Here is an 18906-nt window from a genome sequence, read left to right on the forward strand (position 1 = left end):
ATTCAAAAAGGAAATTTGCTTTCTTTCTACTCAAAAATCAAACTGCATCCTCTGCTGCTTTAAATGCCCAATTGTTGCAAAATTGAATATTGGAAAATTCGAAGGTCTTTTTCACAAGAATTCAGCAGGTTTTCATTGTCTTCTTTGCCTTAACATCAACTGCAGTATTGACTTAACTATAGAACTGACTCTGATATCAAAAAAGATCACTTTGAAACTTCCAAGAAGGGGGGATCTGACGTCTTTTGGTCATTGATCAATTGAAATGATTTGAACAATGAAGTAATTATATCCTGGAGAAAGTTTCCAGAAGGAACTATCCTCTAAAATGAAGGCTACTCAGTTTCATGTCCAATATAGACATAAAATGAGATATATGTTAAGTGTTTAAAACTTGACAAAATTAAAATTGGAAACTTAAAATGAGCAAAATCATGAACATGGTCAGGACAGTGTTTCCTCTAAGACTAGACATTATAAAACATCATGGAGTTCAGTTAGAATAGGGAAAAGAAAGAAAGGGGAAGGAAGGGAGAGAAAAAAAGAAAGGAAGGAAGAAAAAGGGAGAGACAAGGAGAGGGAGAGAGGAGAGAAAGAAATAGTGAAAATGGAGGAAAGAAAGGAAAGGGCAAAAAGGAAAAGACCGATCAATCCGATTAGTAATTAAGGTTGAGCGTAAATGTTTGTTGCTGATTTCCAGAAAAAAAAATTTTTCCTGGATAGAAAGTCGATGGAGGAAATCATTTAAAGGGCTCCAGACTGAGACTTTCGAGCCAGACTCTGAATAAAACTTCCGAAACCAAAACCAAAACCAAAGAAAAGGGGAGTAGACTATCCCGAAAGAACTGTCGGTTCCAAAAACAGTGTATTTGGGGAAGAAACAGAGTTCAGAACTTTATTTTTTCCCCTCCCTTTCATTCACAAGGGATATTTATTCTTGTGCTGTATTCATTAACCAACAACCTTGTTTTCCTTTAGGAAGAGAGGATACATTTTATTACCTCCCTGCCTACTCCGCTTGCCGGCGGTAACCCTCAGGGCTCCTGGTCCCTGCAGTCCCGGGGGGAGGGGGGGATTGGGTGGGAGTTGGAATTTCCCTGGAGACAAGAGCAGATCGTCTGTCAGGAAGGGTTCTGGTTCTGGCCTGCACATGATTCCAACAGGTTACAAAGAAGCATCAGCAAATAGCGGGTATCTTGAGAGAGTCTACGCAAGAGTTCTGATTATTTGGGGTAAGGAGGAGCCGGTGCCCCGGCACAAACCGAATCAGTTTCCTAATCCAGTCCTCAAACCAGTGACCAGTGGTGAGTAGGGAATCTCTGCGTGCAGGGAGAATTGACGACAGGGGGCGCTAAACCTCTATTTTTAACTGACAAGTCCTTTTTCTCTGGGGCTGCTGAAAGAGATCTGCCCTGGGGATTGAAGAACTGATGGTGTTTGAGCCTTCACTTCTCAGTGTTCTTTCCTAGTTTTCTTCTTCTTTCTCTTTTCTAGCTCATTGTCCATATAAGGTGCAGGGAAGGAGTGAAGGGAAAGGGAAGGCAAAAAGAGTTCCCAAAGGAAGTAACTTGATTTTCATAGTGGTAGACACCATTTGTGAGATCTTTTTTTTAGGCAGATCTTTTTTAGGAGGCAGAAAGAAAAGGGTTTAAATAGTCAGTTTTGGGTAGTTCTGTTTTTCTTTCATAAAAACGAATCTACTGCGATTTATTGGTAAAATATTCAAGTTTCTGAACATAGAAATATAATCTAATGTATTGAGAAACTTTGCCGTTAGAAAGTCCGAAGTTGAAGTCTTGATTCTGATTGGTCCAAACTGCATTAATTTCTCAGGATCCAGAGACAATTTTCTAATTTTAAATTAGAGTGGATTTTGGCAAGAATGCATTTATGGAAGGAGTTTTCTCAGGGACAATTCCCTAAATCAAGAAATTACGGGAAAGGAATATATATGCACACATGGAAATATAAATATATTTATATAAATATACTAATATTATATATATGCAAATATATTGTGTATGTATGTATATGAAGACGCAAATACCTAATAGCTTATTGAAAGCTATGTTTATAACAGGGGCGTGTTTAGCTAGATTTCCATCATAAGTTTTTAAATATTATGAGATCTCGCCGTTCTGAATTCTTAACATAGAATGGCACTCCCTTTCTAAATTCTATGGAGAAGTCCCGTGCTTTAAGAATTATACAAGGTGTTCCAAAAGTGCTAGTGCACTTTGAAGCTCTAGTGGCTTGCAAATGCACTACGACCATTGACATGTCCTGTACAGAGCTTTTAAAGGCACGCCAGAATTCTTCAAGTACATTATTTCATTTTTGCTCCTCCACAATCTAATGAGGTAGTACTATTGTCGCGATTTTGTAGAATAGGAAATCAAGACTCAGAGAAATTCAGTGTTTTCTATTTAGGCTCACCTAGCAAGTGTCAGAGGCGAGGTTTGGACCCGACTCTGCCCTGACTCCATTTCCATCAGTATTTCCAAACAGAGCTCCTGATTTTCCATCTTTTAACCTTCCCTTAATTGTGAATTGTAAGAATGTTGCTATCTGCTCTCTTTCTATTCTCCAGTCACCTACTCTAATGGGTAGCCTAGTGCCATGATAATCACCGGCAGGGCCTCATTTCCCCTCTGGCACTCCCAGGCTCGGGGAAGAATGCCCAGTGCTAGGGCTCCAAGACAGTCGGGTAACCGCACAGCTTCAGAGGGGACCTTGGACTTTTCTGGGGCCAACGGATTGGCCCTCGCCTAGCGGCTCTCCTAGAAATGTGCGCAGATGTTCAAATACACTGGGCAAACTGCATTTGGTTTAAATATTTCCGACTGCAAACTCGTCCTGTCGCAGTGGTGTAGGTCCCAAGTTGACTGGGTCCGTACACTGTAAGCGGGAGAGCGGCTAAGGGCATGTGGGCTGAGCTGACGGGTATTTGCCCTTCTGCTTTCGCTGACCACTTGGCTTAAGGGCTTTTCTCAGAGTGTCGTCCTCTTGTCCATTTTGTTCTCGGTTCATCTATATACAAGGTCTATGTCTCTCAACCCCTCTTTTTTGGCCACCATCTGTCTGCCTCTGCCTCTGTGCAACCTACTGTCTAGTCTATATCTGCCGGTGCTAGCCGCACACTTGTATCAATGAGCTGTCTCCCAGTTCATCTGTCTGCTGGCGTCCGTCTATCTCTTCACCTAATATCTAAAGCGCCTATCACCTATTGATCTCCATTTGTCTTCGACTCTGGCAGGGACTGCAGAAATTGGCCGCGACGACTGTAGGCGGATTTTCAGACCTTGGGCTCTGGGAGGGGTGGATGTGAATGCGGAGGTTTATGAGGAGTTCCCCCCCCCCCCACCTCCCGCGGCTGGACTGTGGTCTGGGCTCCAGAGAATGAGTTTCCGTGGACTGGCTGAACTGGGCTGGTTCCTGCAACTCCAGGGCTGACTGTGATACCTGGTAAACCTAGAGAATAGTACGGAGTGCCAGGGGTCGACTGTTTGAGAGAGCAAAGAAGGCGCGTGTGTGTGTGGGGGGTGTTTTTCTTTCTTTCACTCTCTTTTTTAATCTCTGCTGGTTGGAAGGGAGGAGAGAACACCAGAGGGAAGAACATTCCTATGGCCCCAGTCTAATTCCGTGAGATTTGTTTGCTTATTTATTTATTTCTTCCCCTTGTCGGTTTGTTTTAGTTACGAAACGCTGTGGGTACCTTGGTTGTGCCTGGGTAGTAACCTTGCAACAGGCTTCTCTGAATGTCAGAGACAGTCGATGATTCTAAAGCACTGAGACTTCTGCCTTACCCAGCATCAGACCTTTTCCCCTGGCCTTCGGCAGCCGTCGGGTTCCGAGGCAGAAAATGTTCCCACCATGCACCATAAGTGGCTGCTTGGGGTCTTAATTGTAATAGGGAGGTCCCTCCAAGGAGCAGCAGCAGGAGAGTTAAAGGTGTGTAAACAGTTTTTCTAAATATGACAGGGCTTTGCAAATTTACTCCTTAGTCGGGTTGTTTTGACAGGGAATGATCGCTCAGAGCAAAGAAACCCGGAATAAATAAATCCAGGGTTTATAAGCAGCTTCTGAGAGAAGCCCGGGAGCCAGTCTCTGCGGCTGGCAAACTCAAGCAGTCCGTGCCAAGTAGCCTAAAGAAGCATGACCGTGGGACCGCTGCCCAGGAGCCAGACATCAACTCCCGGGGGCCCTGGCCCCCCCTTTCCTGCTAACTTGCCCCTTTATTCACAGCCAGCCTACAAATGGAGGGGGAGGGGGAAGAAAACGGGCAGTCAAATCTTTCTCCATCTGTCTGTCTGTCTGTCTCTCTCGTTTTCTCTCCCCCCCCCCCCCGCCCCATCCCGTCTCCCTCTCTATTTTCCTTCCCCTTTCCAGCCTCTAATGCAGTGGTGGCTATTGAGGCTGTCCACCTTTTGCGAAGGGGCAGGTGTAGGGCAGGGGGGAAGAAGCTCTCAGCCTCGCGCCTAGGTGTGAGCTGATTATTCAAATAGGCAGTCGGGGACCTGGGGATTGGAGGCCAGCCCCAGCGCGCTGTGCTATATCACCAGGCACTAACGTCACTGCAGCACTCATCCTCCTCTTTCTACACCTCCTCTTAGTCCTCCTCCTCCTCCTGGCTGTCCTCCCCCTCTTCATGTGGAGGGTTTTCCGTCGCCTTAGGGCATCTTTTCACTGCTAGCCACTGCCACCCACCCAGGCGGCAGCAGCAGGAGCAGAGAGAACAGCCGCAGCAGCCTCAATACCTTCAGCAATACACTCTTCCCCCCACCCCATCTTCGCCTTCCCCTCCCCCTCTTCCTCCTCCTCCTCTTCCTCCTCTCCCTCCTCCACCCTCCCTTCTAGCCCACCCCTCCCAACCCCTTCAAACCACCACCTCCGGCAGAGGGAGAAAGGGAGTGAACCAGAGAGAGAGAGAGAGAGAGAGAGAGAGAGAGAGAGAGAGAGAGAGGGAGAGGGAGGGGAGGGTGCCTTGCCTGTTTTTTTTTTAAGGGGTGGGGTGGGGGTGGGGGGGTGATTGCTCGTCGTTTGTTGTGGCTGTTAAATTTTAAACTGCCATGCACTCTGCTTCCAGTATGCTGGGAGCTGTGAAAATGGAAGGGCACGAGCACTCAGACTGGAGCACCTACTATGGAGAACCCGAGGTAAGGACTTGCCTCCTCTCTCACACTCTTTTTCTTTTTTCATTTTTCTTTCTTTCTTTCCTTCCCCCCCTTTTTTTTATGCTTCAGTGGCGTGGTAGTGGTTGCTGGTGGTTGGTGACGGCGGTAGTTTTTCCTCCCTAACTTTGGAGGCTGCCGGCCACCGCCACTACCCCCCACCCTCCAGCACTGTCCCCCCACCCCCAACTTCTCGCTCCAGCCTTTTTTTCCTCCCTCCTTAGGCTAAAATGGGTCTCTTTTTTATACGACACTGTGTTAGCCTTGAGATAATATTAACTTTGTGATCAAATATTGACTTGTGGCGCCTCCAAATCCTCTTCCGTGGCTGAGCCACACTATCCTAACAAAGTTGTGTTTGGCAGAGATCGGTTGGGGAGGGGGTGGGAGGGCGAATAAGGGGAGGGGAGGGGAAGGTGGGTAGTTGGAAGAGAAGAGGACTGAAAGAAGGATAGAAAAAGAAATAAAAGAAAGTTGGAGATTTCTTACTAGAGAAAGAGTTCGCCTTATTCATTGGCAATTTGAATGTTTTCAGGTTTGAATTATCTAGCCTCAGCTCCTGGGAAGGGAGGTGGGAGGGAGGGGAAGACTTCTGACCGCTTCTAAACCAGGTAGCCCCAAGTCAGTGCTTCTGGCCCCAGCGGAGCGGTGTTTTGCAGGCTTCCGTTGCTGGGTGGCGAAATGTGCCTCTCCCCCACCCCCACCCCCGCCCGATTCCACTGGGGAGTCGGGATGCGGTTCAAATATTTGGGGGCGCTTTAAAAGAAGGGGGAAAAATAAAAGATATTTTGAGTGGAGAATAAAGATAATAGTTGGTAAAACTGGGGCGATTAGCCGGATCAACCCGAAGCGTAAAATGCCTCTGGCCATTGCTCCGAGCTCCCATGCCTCCCTCCACACACCGCCTCCGGGCGATCAAGGGAAGCTTTGTAAGCTGAAGTTGTTGGAGAGGCAGGTTGGGAGCCGGCTGCCCTGGATCGTCCCCTAGCAATCTTCCTGAGCCGGAGAGAAGAGGGAAGGGAAAGGAACGAACCAAGGTGGGAAGCTCAACTACGTGGTTGGCACTTAGAGACTGGAGGGGGACCGGGGGCGTCGAGGGTTTTGGGGAGAACATCGCCTGTGTGGTCCATCTCTTTATTAATATTATATCCCCTTTCCCCCCCTCTCTTTTTTCCTTCATTTCTCTTCCCTGTTCCCTTTATCTCCCTCCCTCCCTGCCTTCCCCCCTGGTGTCTCCACAGGGCTACTCCTCGGTGAGCAATATGAATGCGGGCCTGGGCATGAACGGCATGAACACTTACATGAGTATGTCGGCTGCCATGGGCAGCAGCTCGGCCAACATGAGTGCCAGCTCTATGAATATGTCTTCTTACGTGGGAACTGGCATGAGTCCTTCCCTGGCAGGCATGTCCCCAGGGACCGGGGCCATGGCAGGCATGGGGGGCACAACTGCTCCAGGGGTTACGGGTATGGCCCCCCACCTGAGCCCCAGCATGAGCCCACTGGGGGGACAGGCCCCTGGGAGCATGAACAGCCTGGCTCCCTATGCCAATATGAACTCTATGAGTCCCATGTATGGGCAGGCCAGCCTCAACCGATCCAGGGACCCCAAGACTTACCGGCGGAGTTACACACATGCCAAGCCCCCTTATTCCTACATCTCCCTCATCACTATGGCCATTCAGCAGAGCCCCAACAAGATGCTGACACTTAGTGAGATCTACCAGTGGATCATGGACTTGTTCCCCTTCTACCGACAGAACCAGCAGCGCTGGCAGAATTCCATCCGCCACTCTCTCTCCTTCAATGACTGTTTTCTCAAGGTGCCCCGCTCACCAGACAAGCCCGGCAAGGGCTCCTTCTGGACCTTGCACCCAGATTCGGGTAACATGTTTGAGAACGGTTGCTACCTGCGTCGGCAGAAGCGCTTCAAGTGTGAGAAACAGTTGGCAATGAAGGAGGGAGGGGGAGGCCCAGGGGGTGGAGGCAAGAAGCCAGGAGGAGGAAGTGGTGGAGCTGGAGGGCAGCAAGCACCACTAGGGGAGGGCAGTGGAGGTTTGCCCCCCACTAGCAGCTCTGACAGTTCTGCTGGCACGGAGTCCCCTCACTCCAGCGCCTCCCCCTGCCAAGAGCACAAGCGGGGTGGTTTGGGAGAGCTGAAGGGCACCCCAGCAGCCCTGAGTCCTCCTGAGCCTGCCCCATCCCCAGTGCAGCAGGCACACTTGCTGGGTCCACCCCATCACCCAGGCCTGCCCCCTGAGGCACACTTGAAGCCGGAACACCACTACGCCTTTAATCACCCCTTCTCCATTAACAATCTCATGTCATCTGAGCAACAGCATCACCACAGTCATCATCACCATCACCACCACCACAAAATGGACCTTAAGGCCTATGAACAGGTGATGCATTACTCTGGCTACAGCTCCCCCATGCCTGGCAGCCTGGCCATGGGCCCCATTACGAACAAAGGGGGCTTAGAATCCTCACCCCTGACTGGAGATACAACTTACTACCAAGGGGTATATTCTCGGCCCATTATGAACTCTTCCTAAGATATGGGACTGGGGAGTGGGCAAATGGGCAGGAGAACCTCTATCTACAGAGGTGTGAAAAGAAGAGAAGGGATGGCTATGGACTTTTCCCTTTTCTGAGAGGAGGGTGGAGTTGGGGAATCAAGGCCATGTGTTCATATCTACAGAGGACACCAGTTCCTGTCCCCTAGCTTTTGACTCCCTGGCTCTCCATTGGGGTGGGGAGAAAAAGGGAAATGTTTTTAAGGCCTCGTTTTCCACAACTGTTTAGACACCCCCCTCCCCACTTCTCCCAGCATCATTTGAATTTTGATTTTTTGCTGTTGTTGTTGTTGCAGGGAAGTCTTATCTTTTTTTTTCTTTGTGAGAGAGTGATGATAAAAAAAATCTGATTTTGGTGTAAAAACTTGTAGTTTTAACTGAGAACCAAAAGGTTGTGCCTGTTGTTTTGTTTTAAAAAAAATAGAGGGTAAAAAAAGGAAAATAGAAAAATTGAGGGTCTGTTGTTGTAATTGACCCACCCCTCATTCATGTTCCTGGGAGAGTGAAATACAGTACTTGGCTCTGATTAATTTATGGTTTCTGTACGCTTTATTTATGGCTTATAAATGTGTATTCTGGTGGTGAAGAGCCAGATTTTTCATAAATCTCTATTAAAGTGTTATTGCCAGTTTTCCCCATTGAATCTTTCCTTCAGATTTTATTCTCTCTCCCCACCTCACTTCATTAAATAAAATTGAAGATGTTGGCATCCAGAAATAAAGGGTTTTTTTACATATTGGGAAAGAGATGAGAGGCACTTTTTTAAGCCTGTACTCATGGTTTCTATACCAGTGCTCAGGTAGACAACAGTAACCTGGTAGCCAAAAATATTGAGGGCAGAAAAGACAACCACATCTACAGAATATTTGCCAGGAAATTGTCGGTTTGTGTGTGTTTTTAACTGGCCTAAGGCTATTTAAACATGCAGAAGTCACTGAGCACTAAATTGTGTGAATCTTCAAAACATTCTTAGATAGAATGATGTATTTATTTTTCACTCTTGGGACAAAAAAAGAGAAATGCCTGAAAGTTTTAGATCATCTTATTTCCCAGTTCATGCATCACAAAGTTACTGACTTCGAGAACTGGAAGTTTTTAAGGTAGAGTTGGAAAGTGAACTCCCCTACTCTCCCCTCCCCCTCCTGGCCTCGCTATCCAAAGGAGTTCTTTTATTGGGAATGAAGCCAGTCAGATCTACCGAATGTCCACCCAGGTTAAAAAAAAATCCAAGGACCTTTGTAAAACCCTGGCTCTCAGTCTTGCTGGCGCCAAGAGGAAATTTCGGAGCTTTCTCCACACGCATCTCTCCCTCCCTCTTACCCCACCTCCCCAATTCTCAGACTATCACAACCTTGGAAAGGATTGCCTAGCTTGGGAGGGGAGAGGTAACTGATACAAACCATGTTTTGCAATCCCTTAGACAATTAGCTTTGAGAAACCTCGGACTCTGATTAGAGCCGAATTCACTGGAGTTTACCGAATTGATGACTTTTGCTAAAAAAATTTTGAGACACATCTAATAAAAACAACTCTCCATAAGTAGATCGGGTGAGGAAGTTTTTGCCTCTAGATGCAACCTGAAAGATTCAAACAATAAATACTGCAGATTCTGGATTTTACTTCGAATTTATCAGGCGCCCATGAGTGTGTGCAAAGGGGAGGGGGTGGATATGAGGAGAAAGAACAGTAATTGACTGATTCCAATGACCAGAGATTGACTTTTCACTCCTACCCCGGACTGCGTCAGATACCTGGAATGGGCTTCGGAGTCCCCTAAGAGAGTGGAACTGACCAGCAAAGATGAAAGAGGGTGGGAAGATGGTAGGATATTCTGTGTTCCTGGTTCCAGAAGTCCAAATGAATCACAATAAACTAATCCTTACAAATCCGATCTGCTCCCTCTAGACACACTAAGTCCTCCAAAACAAGGATTGCCTATATTCTGAGCTGGAAAATGAGAGAAAAGTATGCCCAGAATTCTTTTAGCTACCACTGGTTCATTTCTGCTATATTTAGGCTAGGGAGGGAAAACTAGTCCTAAAAGGTATGATGGTTCTCTTCCAGGATCCCAATCCCCTTGCTTGTAACTTGCAAGCTGAAATAAAGGTAGGTGTTAAAGTGTTTTTCTACTGACACCCATATAGCAGGGGATACCGGATACCATTCTGCTATTAGCCCAGCACAGGCCACATTTAAAGACTGCTTTTGTCAAATCTCAGAAGCCTGCTCCAGTAATAGACAGGCAGCAAAAAAAAAAAAAAAAAAAAAAAAAAAAAACCCTTGTGTGGGTAATAATCATTACCACATTAGTCTAATGATAAATACAGGGACAGAAACAACATTTGGAGGAGTAAGAGCACTAGATTTGGAGTCAAGAAGAATGAATTCAAATACACTTGTCACTTGCTAGTTGTGTGACCCTGGACATATTTAACTTTGGGGGAACCTTCTTTCATCTGGAATATGGGGGAAGGCTAAAAAAAGCTCTCACTTTCTACTTTATGGTGAGACTCAAATGAACTGACATAAAGCACTATGTGTCCTCGATTAGTAGAATTTGATCCCCGAGTCAGTTTTAATTGGAAAGAAAGACTTAGTAACTTTACTTCCTTAGAAGTAACTTTACTTCCTAATCAAAGGTAGGCCTTGGGTTGCTTTCCGAAAGTCTCTGCATCTCACTTCCTAAACCCAATTAAGTGTACCTCAGCAGCTAAAAGAGAAAGCCCCGACTCTGCACCCAAATCACTTCGTGTTCCCACGCGTTTAAGGGGAGTCCTAGCTTCGCTGTCCCCCAAACCACCTTTAAATCCCTTCTTAAAATGCTACATTGTCCTACCGAACAAGGAAGAAAAAAAAATGTAAAAAAGGAGGCTCTAGCCAGAAATCTGTCCTGTCTCTATATGGCAAGGACACACACGTTGTGAGCCAAAGCATAAAATGTGTTTCATTATCACATAAAAGGCTCCCGTGGCGAAGCAGCAGAGAGGCAGGGAATGGGGCTGATTTGGAAACAATGGGGCCTGAATGCGATGCTCTAACCTGCTCTGTTCCATATCACAGGCCCATTGTTGGCTGGCCGTTTTAAACTACTTAGTGTTCTCCCCTCCACTGATCCCGGCAGATAAGATATAGTTCGACCCTAATACATAAAAAGGATGTCATTGGGGATGGCTGCCATAGAAGCTGAACTCTTTCTGTCCCTGTTGTCTCCTTATTCACAGCCCCCCTCCCCACCTCCCTACACACTCACACACCCACATACCCATCTCCGCTTCGGTCTCTTCTCCTAGCCAGAACCTAATCTAAAAATCTCACAGATTCAGCCTCTTAAGGATAATAATTTCAGCGCCCCTCCCCCCCAAAAAATATACTCCATGTATTGTTTGGGGTTAGGTTTTCCCCCCTTCAAGTGCTTTCTGCCGCAGCCGGTTTAAGCAACCGTGATCTGTGAATAAACAAAGTCAGTAAACAACGAAAAAAAAATCTAGATCCGAATTCCAGGAGGGTAAACTTTGCAGCCACGTCACACGTCAGCAAATTTGCACAGATATTATATTGCCTCCCCCCTTTTTATTTTTTTTCGGAGCCCATTGTACTTAACTGAATTTTATAACGCTGATCGATATCTTGGTAAAATATTCATTTTTAAACTAGCGGGCAGTGAAATCTTTGCTTTGTGTGCTAAAGTCAACAGTCGCACAGTTCGGGCTCCAATAAATGCGGCGATGCTGCGGCTTGGAGCAGTCAGGGCGTCTCCCAACGCAAGACAGTCCTCGCCGGGCCGTGGACTGCAGAGGGCCCCGCACCAGGTAGGGATCTCGCCCACCTGCAGGGCCAGCGGCGAGCTCCGAATGGCCTCGCCCCTCTTTGGAGCCGCGTGGCCCCCCACACCCTCTCCTTTTCCGCCTGAGCGGAGGGCCTTGGTTCTAGGGAGAGTTGAGGGCCTTGAGGAGCTGGGACTGGTGAAGAGGGTGGGTTTAAGGAGCCCACGGCCAAGAAGTTTCTTGAATTTGGGTGAGGAGAGGGGAGGAAAGAGCGCGCGTGATGCAAGGGAGGGGAGGAGGGGAAAGTCCGAATTTCTTGCAAGGAAAAAAAAAGCGGGTGCTTGGGTCCAAGTGCGATGAGAAAATATCTAAAATCTAACAGGACCCGGGAGAGGAAATTATTAGGAGTCGGGAAAGCCAAGAACCGGTCTTTCCACTGATTTGGGGAACCTGCAAAAGGACAAGAAGTCCCCACAAGAACAGGCAGAGGTTGAGGTCCTAGAAAGCCTTCTCAAGAAAGGCAGTGCTTTTAGATTGGGAGGAGCAAAAAAGAAAGGAACTGATTGAGATTCCTAAGTCTGAAAAAGCAAAGCCTCGGCATATTACAGACTAAGCAGGTTACCTCGGGAGAGGTAGGCTTGAATTCAAGGACCAGTTGAGGGGCAAAGGCGCGCCCCATCGTTCTTTCCAAATCGAGGCCACTCCCCCTCCCCTCTGCTCCCCAAACCCAAATCGACTCCGACTTTGTCCGGGGAGTCCTGATCCCAGTCTCGGGAGGGAGAAGTACCCAAAGGGGGGAGGGGGGGAAGGGGAGGCGGTAGTTGGAGGAGGGAGATGTATAGATTGACTGAAACCCAAATTGAGGAGTGTTGGAGTCGAGATTAAATGTGATGCAGTGGAATTGGGAAAATATTAGAAATTGGGAAAACCAAGGACTCACCCCATGCTACCCCTAACTAGCCTTCTTTGGGATAATCACTTCACCTCTCTCTGGGCCTCGGTTTCCTGATCTGGAATATGAACAAGCTAGTTTGGATGATCTTCGTCCTCTGACATTCTAGGGTTGTTGTTTTTTTTCCACCGAGCCAAGTTATCAAGATTTTATGAGATATTGTAGGTTTCATTGCACTCCCACCACTCCCCATTTCTCTCTTCACGCAAATAGGCTCAATGTGGAAACTCCCTTTTCTCCTTACTCCAGGATAGGGAGGGCCTAGGGCTTAAAGTTCGGCCATTTTCTGCAGCCCCCAGGAGGTTTGAGGGCACACAAGTATCTTCCTTTTGTGCATCCTCTTCCAACTAAAATAATATCAAAGATGACTACTTTCCCTCTCCAGTCTTTCTTCCCCCCCCTTCTCATCCACCACACCCAGGAAGAGAAATTTCCTTAATACAGAAGAATTTTGGATCTGAATGGGAGCAGGCATATTTGGGCTACAAATGACATCCACAAATGCACATAGCAGGGGAGATTTTTGTTTGGGGGGTTGGGTTTTTTTTTAACATAGCATTGATAGCGATAAGGAGTGCCTAGGCAGGGTGATACATAGAATCAGCTACTGGGGAGTTCTGACTGGACTTTTTATTGTATTAGATCAAGTAAAAGAATTCTCTCTCATTTGACCTATTATTGGCTCTTCCCCCACCCTATGTCCTTGTCTCAGACCTTACCACCTCCCAGAACCATGGCCCATAGAGTTGGGGATCTTTCGGGTGAGAAATGGGGTTATAGTGTGGGGACACTGACTTTTCCAACTAAACACTGACTTGGAAATAGAATTAGCAATAAGAAAGAGAGGGTCTGCTCCTTATACCCCTGCGAAAGATGATTGATTGTGTGGTTGGCATGGTTGTTGGGTTAGTTTGGGTGCCTTCTTCCAGCGCCTGGAAGTTGGAAAAACTGGCCTTGGAATATTAAATGTATTGCTGGAAGGAAAGTTAGAGGTCATTTTGACCTATTCCCTTCATTTTACACATAAGGAAACTAAAGCTTAGAGAAATTATGTGACTTGCCCAAGGTCACACTGTTAGTAAGTGAGCTAAGATGGAAATCTGACACTTAATGTTCTAACTTGGAAATAGAGCAGTGTTACAGTTCCATCCACGGTAATCCTGTTCCTACACTCCCTTGCAATCTATCTGAGGGTCGGGGTAGATGTACAGTACGAAAAAGTTACAGTCCTATGCTTCTGGGCCCCGGCCAATGGATCCCTTCGTGAGTTCTCAGAAATGGCCTTGAACGAGCCCTGCAGAAGCTAGGGTAGGGGAGAGGCCAGTCTGCGGGCTGCCTGGTGGCAGGCTTGGCCACGCAGATCCCCATCTCTGCTCCATCACAGGTTATATATATATTTCCCGAACAAGATGGAATCTCTGCAGGACACCCAGAAAGGCTAATCGTTTTTAAATAATTAATACCTTTCTATTCCCCTAGTAATGCGGGGCCAGGATTTGTCAATTACTTGTCATTAAATGAGTGTCTATCCTCGTCCTTCCTTTCCAGGCTTTTGATGGGGGATTGGGGTATGAGGGTGGGAGAAACCACCTCCGGCAAGCCCACTCCAAGTCTGAATTCAATGCGGATGGCCTTTTGATACCTAGATTCAGAGTGGCTGGGGGGCGGGGGGGGGGGGCTTAATTCTGTGAGACTTTTGAAAGAAAGCTCCGGGTGTTGCAGAGATGTAATCTACCAAATGACCAATTTAAACTCCTGATCTTTATCATTTAGGTGCTCTTTTAGTTTATAAAGAATGGGAGGCGTGGGGGTGGGATGGGGAGGTGCTTGAAGAAAATGAACCTTTCCTAGTTCACCTTCTCTAGGGACCCAGGAGTTGAAATGATTTCCTTTGTGAACCACCTTCTCCAAAGGCTTCTATCTACGCTTTGGAGATTTTGAAGTCGCCTGGTGGCTGGCCTTGGGGATTGAGGCTGGATGAATGTGAGCCGTGGTCTCTTTTCTAGATTATCTAAAGAGGCAGTATCTTCTCGAGATCTCGGGATGATTGAGATGCTGTGAACTGAAGTTCAAACGTGTGGACCAGGGCTTGCAGGGTCAGTGGGATCAGTGATTAGATTCTTCACTTGGCTAGGGGAAAGAGTATCTCCATGTATATCAGCAACGCTTTCCTCCCACCTCCCTCTCCGGAACAGAAACAAGATTGCAAACCCGCAAGGATTACTCTGGTTTAAAAAAAAAAATTGAGATGAGACAGCCCCGGTGACTTTTGCCAACTCCCTCCTCCCTTCAACAACACACACAAACTTCCCCCCTAAATTCTACCCCTAACTCCATCCGTCTGCCCCCCTGCCCCTGCCCCCCCAAGCCCCCAATGCTTGAATTAGACAGCGAGTTCACAGGCTGCTGGTGCCGCCTCCACAACAGCAGAAGAAAAAGGTTTCAAATGTCACCTCGGAGCCCCACATGCCTTTGGTGTGGGTTGGAGTACATCACCCACGATCGCGTCCCCAACACCATGGCAACCCAGGCCAGCACTGGACTACCAGGTTTTTGTTTGGGGGGTTTTGTTTTTGTTTTTATTTGGTTTTGTTTTCAACTCTGTAAGCTTATTCAATTACATTTCTTGCCAAAACCCTCTTCTTTCCTTCTCAAATTTGCATGATCTAGTAAATAAATCTGGACCTCCCCTATCCTTTCTGCCTCCTTTCTAGAGAAACAATGCCGGATATGTTTAACCCTGTTTGACTGCAGAGCCACCTCCCTCCATGGGTTCGGATAGGGGCTTCAAAACAAGATGATGGTTTGTCCCCCTCCCCTACCACCCACTCAGAATCCTAGCGAGCTGATTTTCTTCTGGGAAAAGAACGAAAAGAATTTTTTTTTTAATTTCAGAGGTGGGAGGAGAAGATAGAAAACAAAAGAAAATAATAAAAAAAAGAGAATTGTCTTTGAAGTAAAAGGAGGATGATAGGAAAAAAGGATATTGTGAACGTCATTGTGAGGATAGACATCTAATCTAAGCTTTTGTGGCAGCCTTAAAAATGTAGGCATCATTGGTTTGGTTTGCTAGAGACCCCTTTGGATCCTATACACTTCAGTGACTGGTAATCTTTGAAAAATGTCTATTTCTGAGAATCCTTAATTAATAACTTACTGTTGTCATTTAGAAAGACAACCAAATAAAATCAACCCCCAAAGAAATAAAATGTGATCGTGTTACCTATGGTGGAGTAGAAAAGGGGTCAGGGGCCCCTATTCTAGCCCTGATTATCACCACCTAGCACTGGACAAAGAGACAAGTCAATGTCTCTCAGGGACTAGGTTTACTCATCTATTAGATAAGGAGATGGGAGTGCTGGTGGACTAAATGATATTTATGTGAACTAAAGCTCCTATCATTTTAAGATGACATCTCATCTCCTGCCATCAGAAGACCTAACCTTACCTCTCCTGCCTTGAACAAAATTGGCATCATCATTATACTCTGTGTTTATCTAGTACTTTGTGTTAAGCAATTGCTCCCCCCCCTTCCCTTCACCATCTTCCTGCCTACTGTTTTATCCTTTCTCCTTTTCTTCCTTAAAACAATCATATGGAGGGAGAGAATGCATGTGTTGATGACCTAGCACACAAATGCACACCAAACACACCCCCCACATACAAAACCAACAACAACTTGGGGAGGGAGGGGAGACTAATTATTACTGCTCCTAACAAGGCCTGGAACACCCAAGTAGATCCGAGCTGTCTCCAGGGAGACTGATGGAGTCCTATTTTACAAGCTGTAATTCTGTCTTAGTCCCTATTGCAAGAATCCAGGCCGTTCACACTCTCCTGATTTAGTCCTCCTCTCCCCCCACCCCATCTCTTTTCACCCTTTCTAATATTCCTAATCCTAAATTTCATTCAGTAAGAGAAGCTGCTACCCAGGAACCAGAAGTTACTTCTAAACACAGGTGGGAAAAAAGAAGGTTTTCGGAGGATTCCCAACTTAATGTCACCTTTTATCTTTTTTCCTTTTGGGAAAATAATAATTAGTCTTTAGATAAGGAATTATTTTGCCAATGCCCTGAAATAATTTATGGATCTGTGACCCTGTTCTTGATTTGACAGTTTCAGGGATGTCTTTGCTTCTTCCATGCTTCCTGGAAAGGTGGTCAGTTTTGTACCACTTGACTTTTCCTTTCTCTTTTTCTCGCTCTGACATTTATTCAGTTTGTACAGCAAATTAAAGAAAAATTTAATACAAAAGAGACAAAATTACTCCTACCACTATACTCATAAAAATCCATAAACAAACAAAATAAAAAAAACCCACCAAACTCAGCTAATCTCTAGAAGTTGAAGACCCTCTGGATTTTGACTCTTTTTCCTCTTTTGGGATATACTGAAGTTAGAAATCTTACCACAAAATGCCAGTGACCAGCTCCTCCTTCCTTTTCAAATCAAGGTAATTCTTGAATCTGATGCTAGGAATGAAATTCTAATTTCCCAGAAGCTTTATAAGTCTTGGAGCACAGGAAGTAATATAGAACAATCTGTAAAAAAAAAAAAATTTATATATATATATATATATATATATATATATATATATATATATATATGGAAAGGGAATTTTTACTTGGTCACTTGATTATAGGAGATATGGATCCTTTTATATTATATCCCTCTCTATACATGAACACACTTTAATTTGTCTACTTTGATATTTCTACTTAGCACCTTTGGGAAGAATACTTAGTAGATGGACGATTTTGCCTCTATACTTTTCCTGCAGGTGTAACTACAGAAATAAGCAAAATGAAGAACTTTTCATGTTAATCCAGAATATTATTGGGATCAGATTTAGTAGATACTTTTTCCCTTTTCATTCATTACATTTTAATTCTGTTCTTTCTTAATATAAAACATCATGTTATTTCATACAAGGTTTAATTTGGTAGAATATTTGGTTTATTTGCAGGAGGGAGAGAAAGAAAGATGAAATATTGATGTTGAAAGCACATGAATTGTGACTATAATTTAGTTCTGATTTCTTCAATATTGGTGAATGTGAATCTACAGAGGTAGGACAGTCAAACATGAATGGAAGCATATTGGGAATTGAAAAAATTTTATTAAATATCAGTGGGGAGGGGCTTAAAGCAAGAAGCAATATGGAAAAACTGCTGTAAAATTTTTATGAGAGGTAGGATGCTAAACCTGAACCAAAAATAATCCATTCCTATTAATTTCACTCTCTAAAACTTCATCTCAGAAAAAAAGGAAAAAGTATTCCAAGAATAACATCTTTTGTTTGATGCACATAGCTAAGCTCCTCCCCAACAATGACAGGCCATACATTTTTATGGACTATCTTTTTCTTTCAAAGGACTAATACTTTATCACCTTTGACATTCACTTGATATTCACACCCCATTCATCTTAGGATAAAGGGATGTTAGAATTGGAAGGGACCTTAGTTGATTTATCTGAAGGAGCTTGGACTAAATCATCTTTAAGTCCCTTCCAGCTCTATGATCCCCAATCTCAAAAAATAATTTGCTTGAGGTCATAGAAGTAATAAATGGGGGAGCTAGTTCTTCCTATTCCAGATATAGAGTACTTTTCACTATAACTTGTCTTTTCTCTCTGTCACCTCCTCATAAGAAAATTGATGATCAAATATTTGGGTTCAGAAATTTATGCCCCCAAGTGAGTTAGATTCCCAGAAAAATGTGAGCTTCCCATTATTTTCAATCCTATCTCTTTCTTCCTTCAGGTTCAGATACAATTCAATTAAGCAAGCTTTTATTGAGCACCTTAGATTTGTTACAAATTGTGCAAGATAGGAGAGATAGAAAGAAAAAAAAAGATGGAAGAATTTCTGCCCTCCAGGAGCTTCCATCCTAGTGATGGATATATAGATTAAGGAGATATATATATAGGATGAGTAACAGTCGGGAAGCCAGGAAAGATTTCTGGTAGGAAGAAACACCTTTGAAGAAAGCTAGCTATGCTATGAGTTGGAGGCGAATACAATGAGCATCCCAGGAATGGGAGACTAACCTATGCAGTAACATGGACTTGGTAGATGCTATGATGGATATAGGAAACTGAGCAATATAGATTTGGTCAGAATGTAGGGAACATGAGGATCAGTACTGTGAGATAAATTTAGAAAAAATAGTTAAATAGTTTGAGGTCAGATTATGAAGGGCTTTAAATAAAAGAGTTTTATTGAATCTAAAAAACAATCACCCCCCCAAAAAGCAAACAAAAAACTTCTTTTCCTCACCTCTGTTTTTCCTCAGTGCCTTACATTTCCATTTTGCTTATCCCATCCAGACTTAGAGAACCAAAGCACCTGGAGCTAGAATTTACTTTAACCCCTTTATCCCACTCCCCTTCCATGAAAAGTAAACTGTAGTCTGTACAAGTAAAATGACTTGCTTCATACT

The 18906-nt window shown here is 45.0% G+C and overlaps 1 protein-coding gene and 1 long non-coding RNA gene across 6 annotated transcripts in view; both read left to right on the forward strand.

Annotated features, from left to right (window-relative positions):
* Window positions 1-1075: 1075 nt before the first annotated feature.
* On the forward strand, window positions 1076-9406 carry FOXA2 (forkhead box A2). Of its 4 annotated transcripts, XM_074209333.1 has the most exons (4): window positions 1076-1304; window positions 3257-3951; window positions 5087-5156; window positions 6413-9406. In XM_074209333.1, the coding sequence occupies exons 3-4, from the start codon at window positions 5088-5090 to the stop codon at window positions 7724-7726; spliced, it is 1383 nt and encodes a 460-aa protein (XP_074065434.1). In that variant the 5' UTR covers window positions 1076-1304; window positions 3257-3951; window position 5087; the 3' UTR covers window positions 7727-9406. The 4 variants fall into 4 exon arrangements, with proteins under 4 accessions (XP_074065434.1, XP_074065432.1, XP_074065433.1 ...); XM_074209331.1 differs by having other exon boundaries at window positions 1076-3951; XM_074209332.1 differs by having other exon boundaries at window positions 1076-3465.
* A 1967-nt stretch (window positions 9407-11373) lies between these two features.
* Window positions 11374-18906, forward strand: part of LOC141504377 (uncharacterized) — a 34102-nt gene continuing 26569 nt past the window's right edge. For both annotated transcript variants that reach the window (XR_012473336.1, XR_012473338.1), the window contains exon 1: window positions 11374-11556. This is a non-coding gene — a long non-coding RNA (uncharacterized LOC141504377). The remainder of the gene's footprint in view (window positions 11557-18906) is intronic.

This window comes from Macrotis lagotis, chromosome 1 (genome assembly GCF_037893015.1).
Source record: "Macrotis lagotis isolate mMagLag1 chromosome 1, bilby.v1.9.chrom.fasta, whole genome shotgun sequence".
NCBI lineage: Eukaryota > Metazoa > Chordata > Mammalia > Peramelemorphia > Peramelidae > Macrotis > Macrotis lagotis.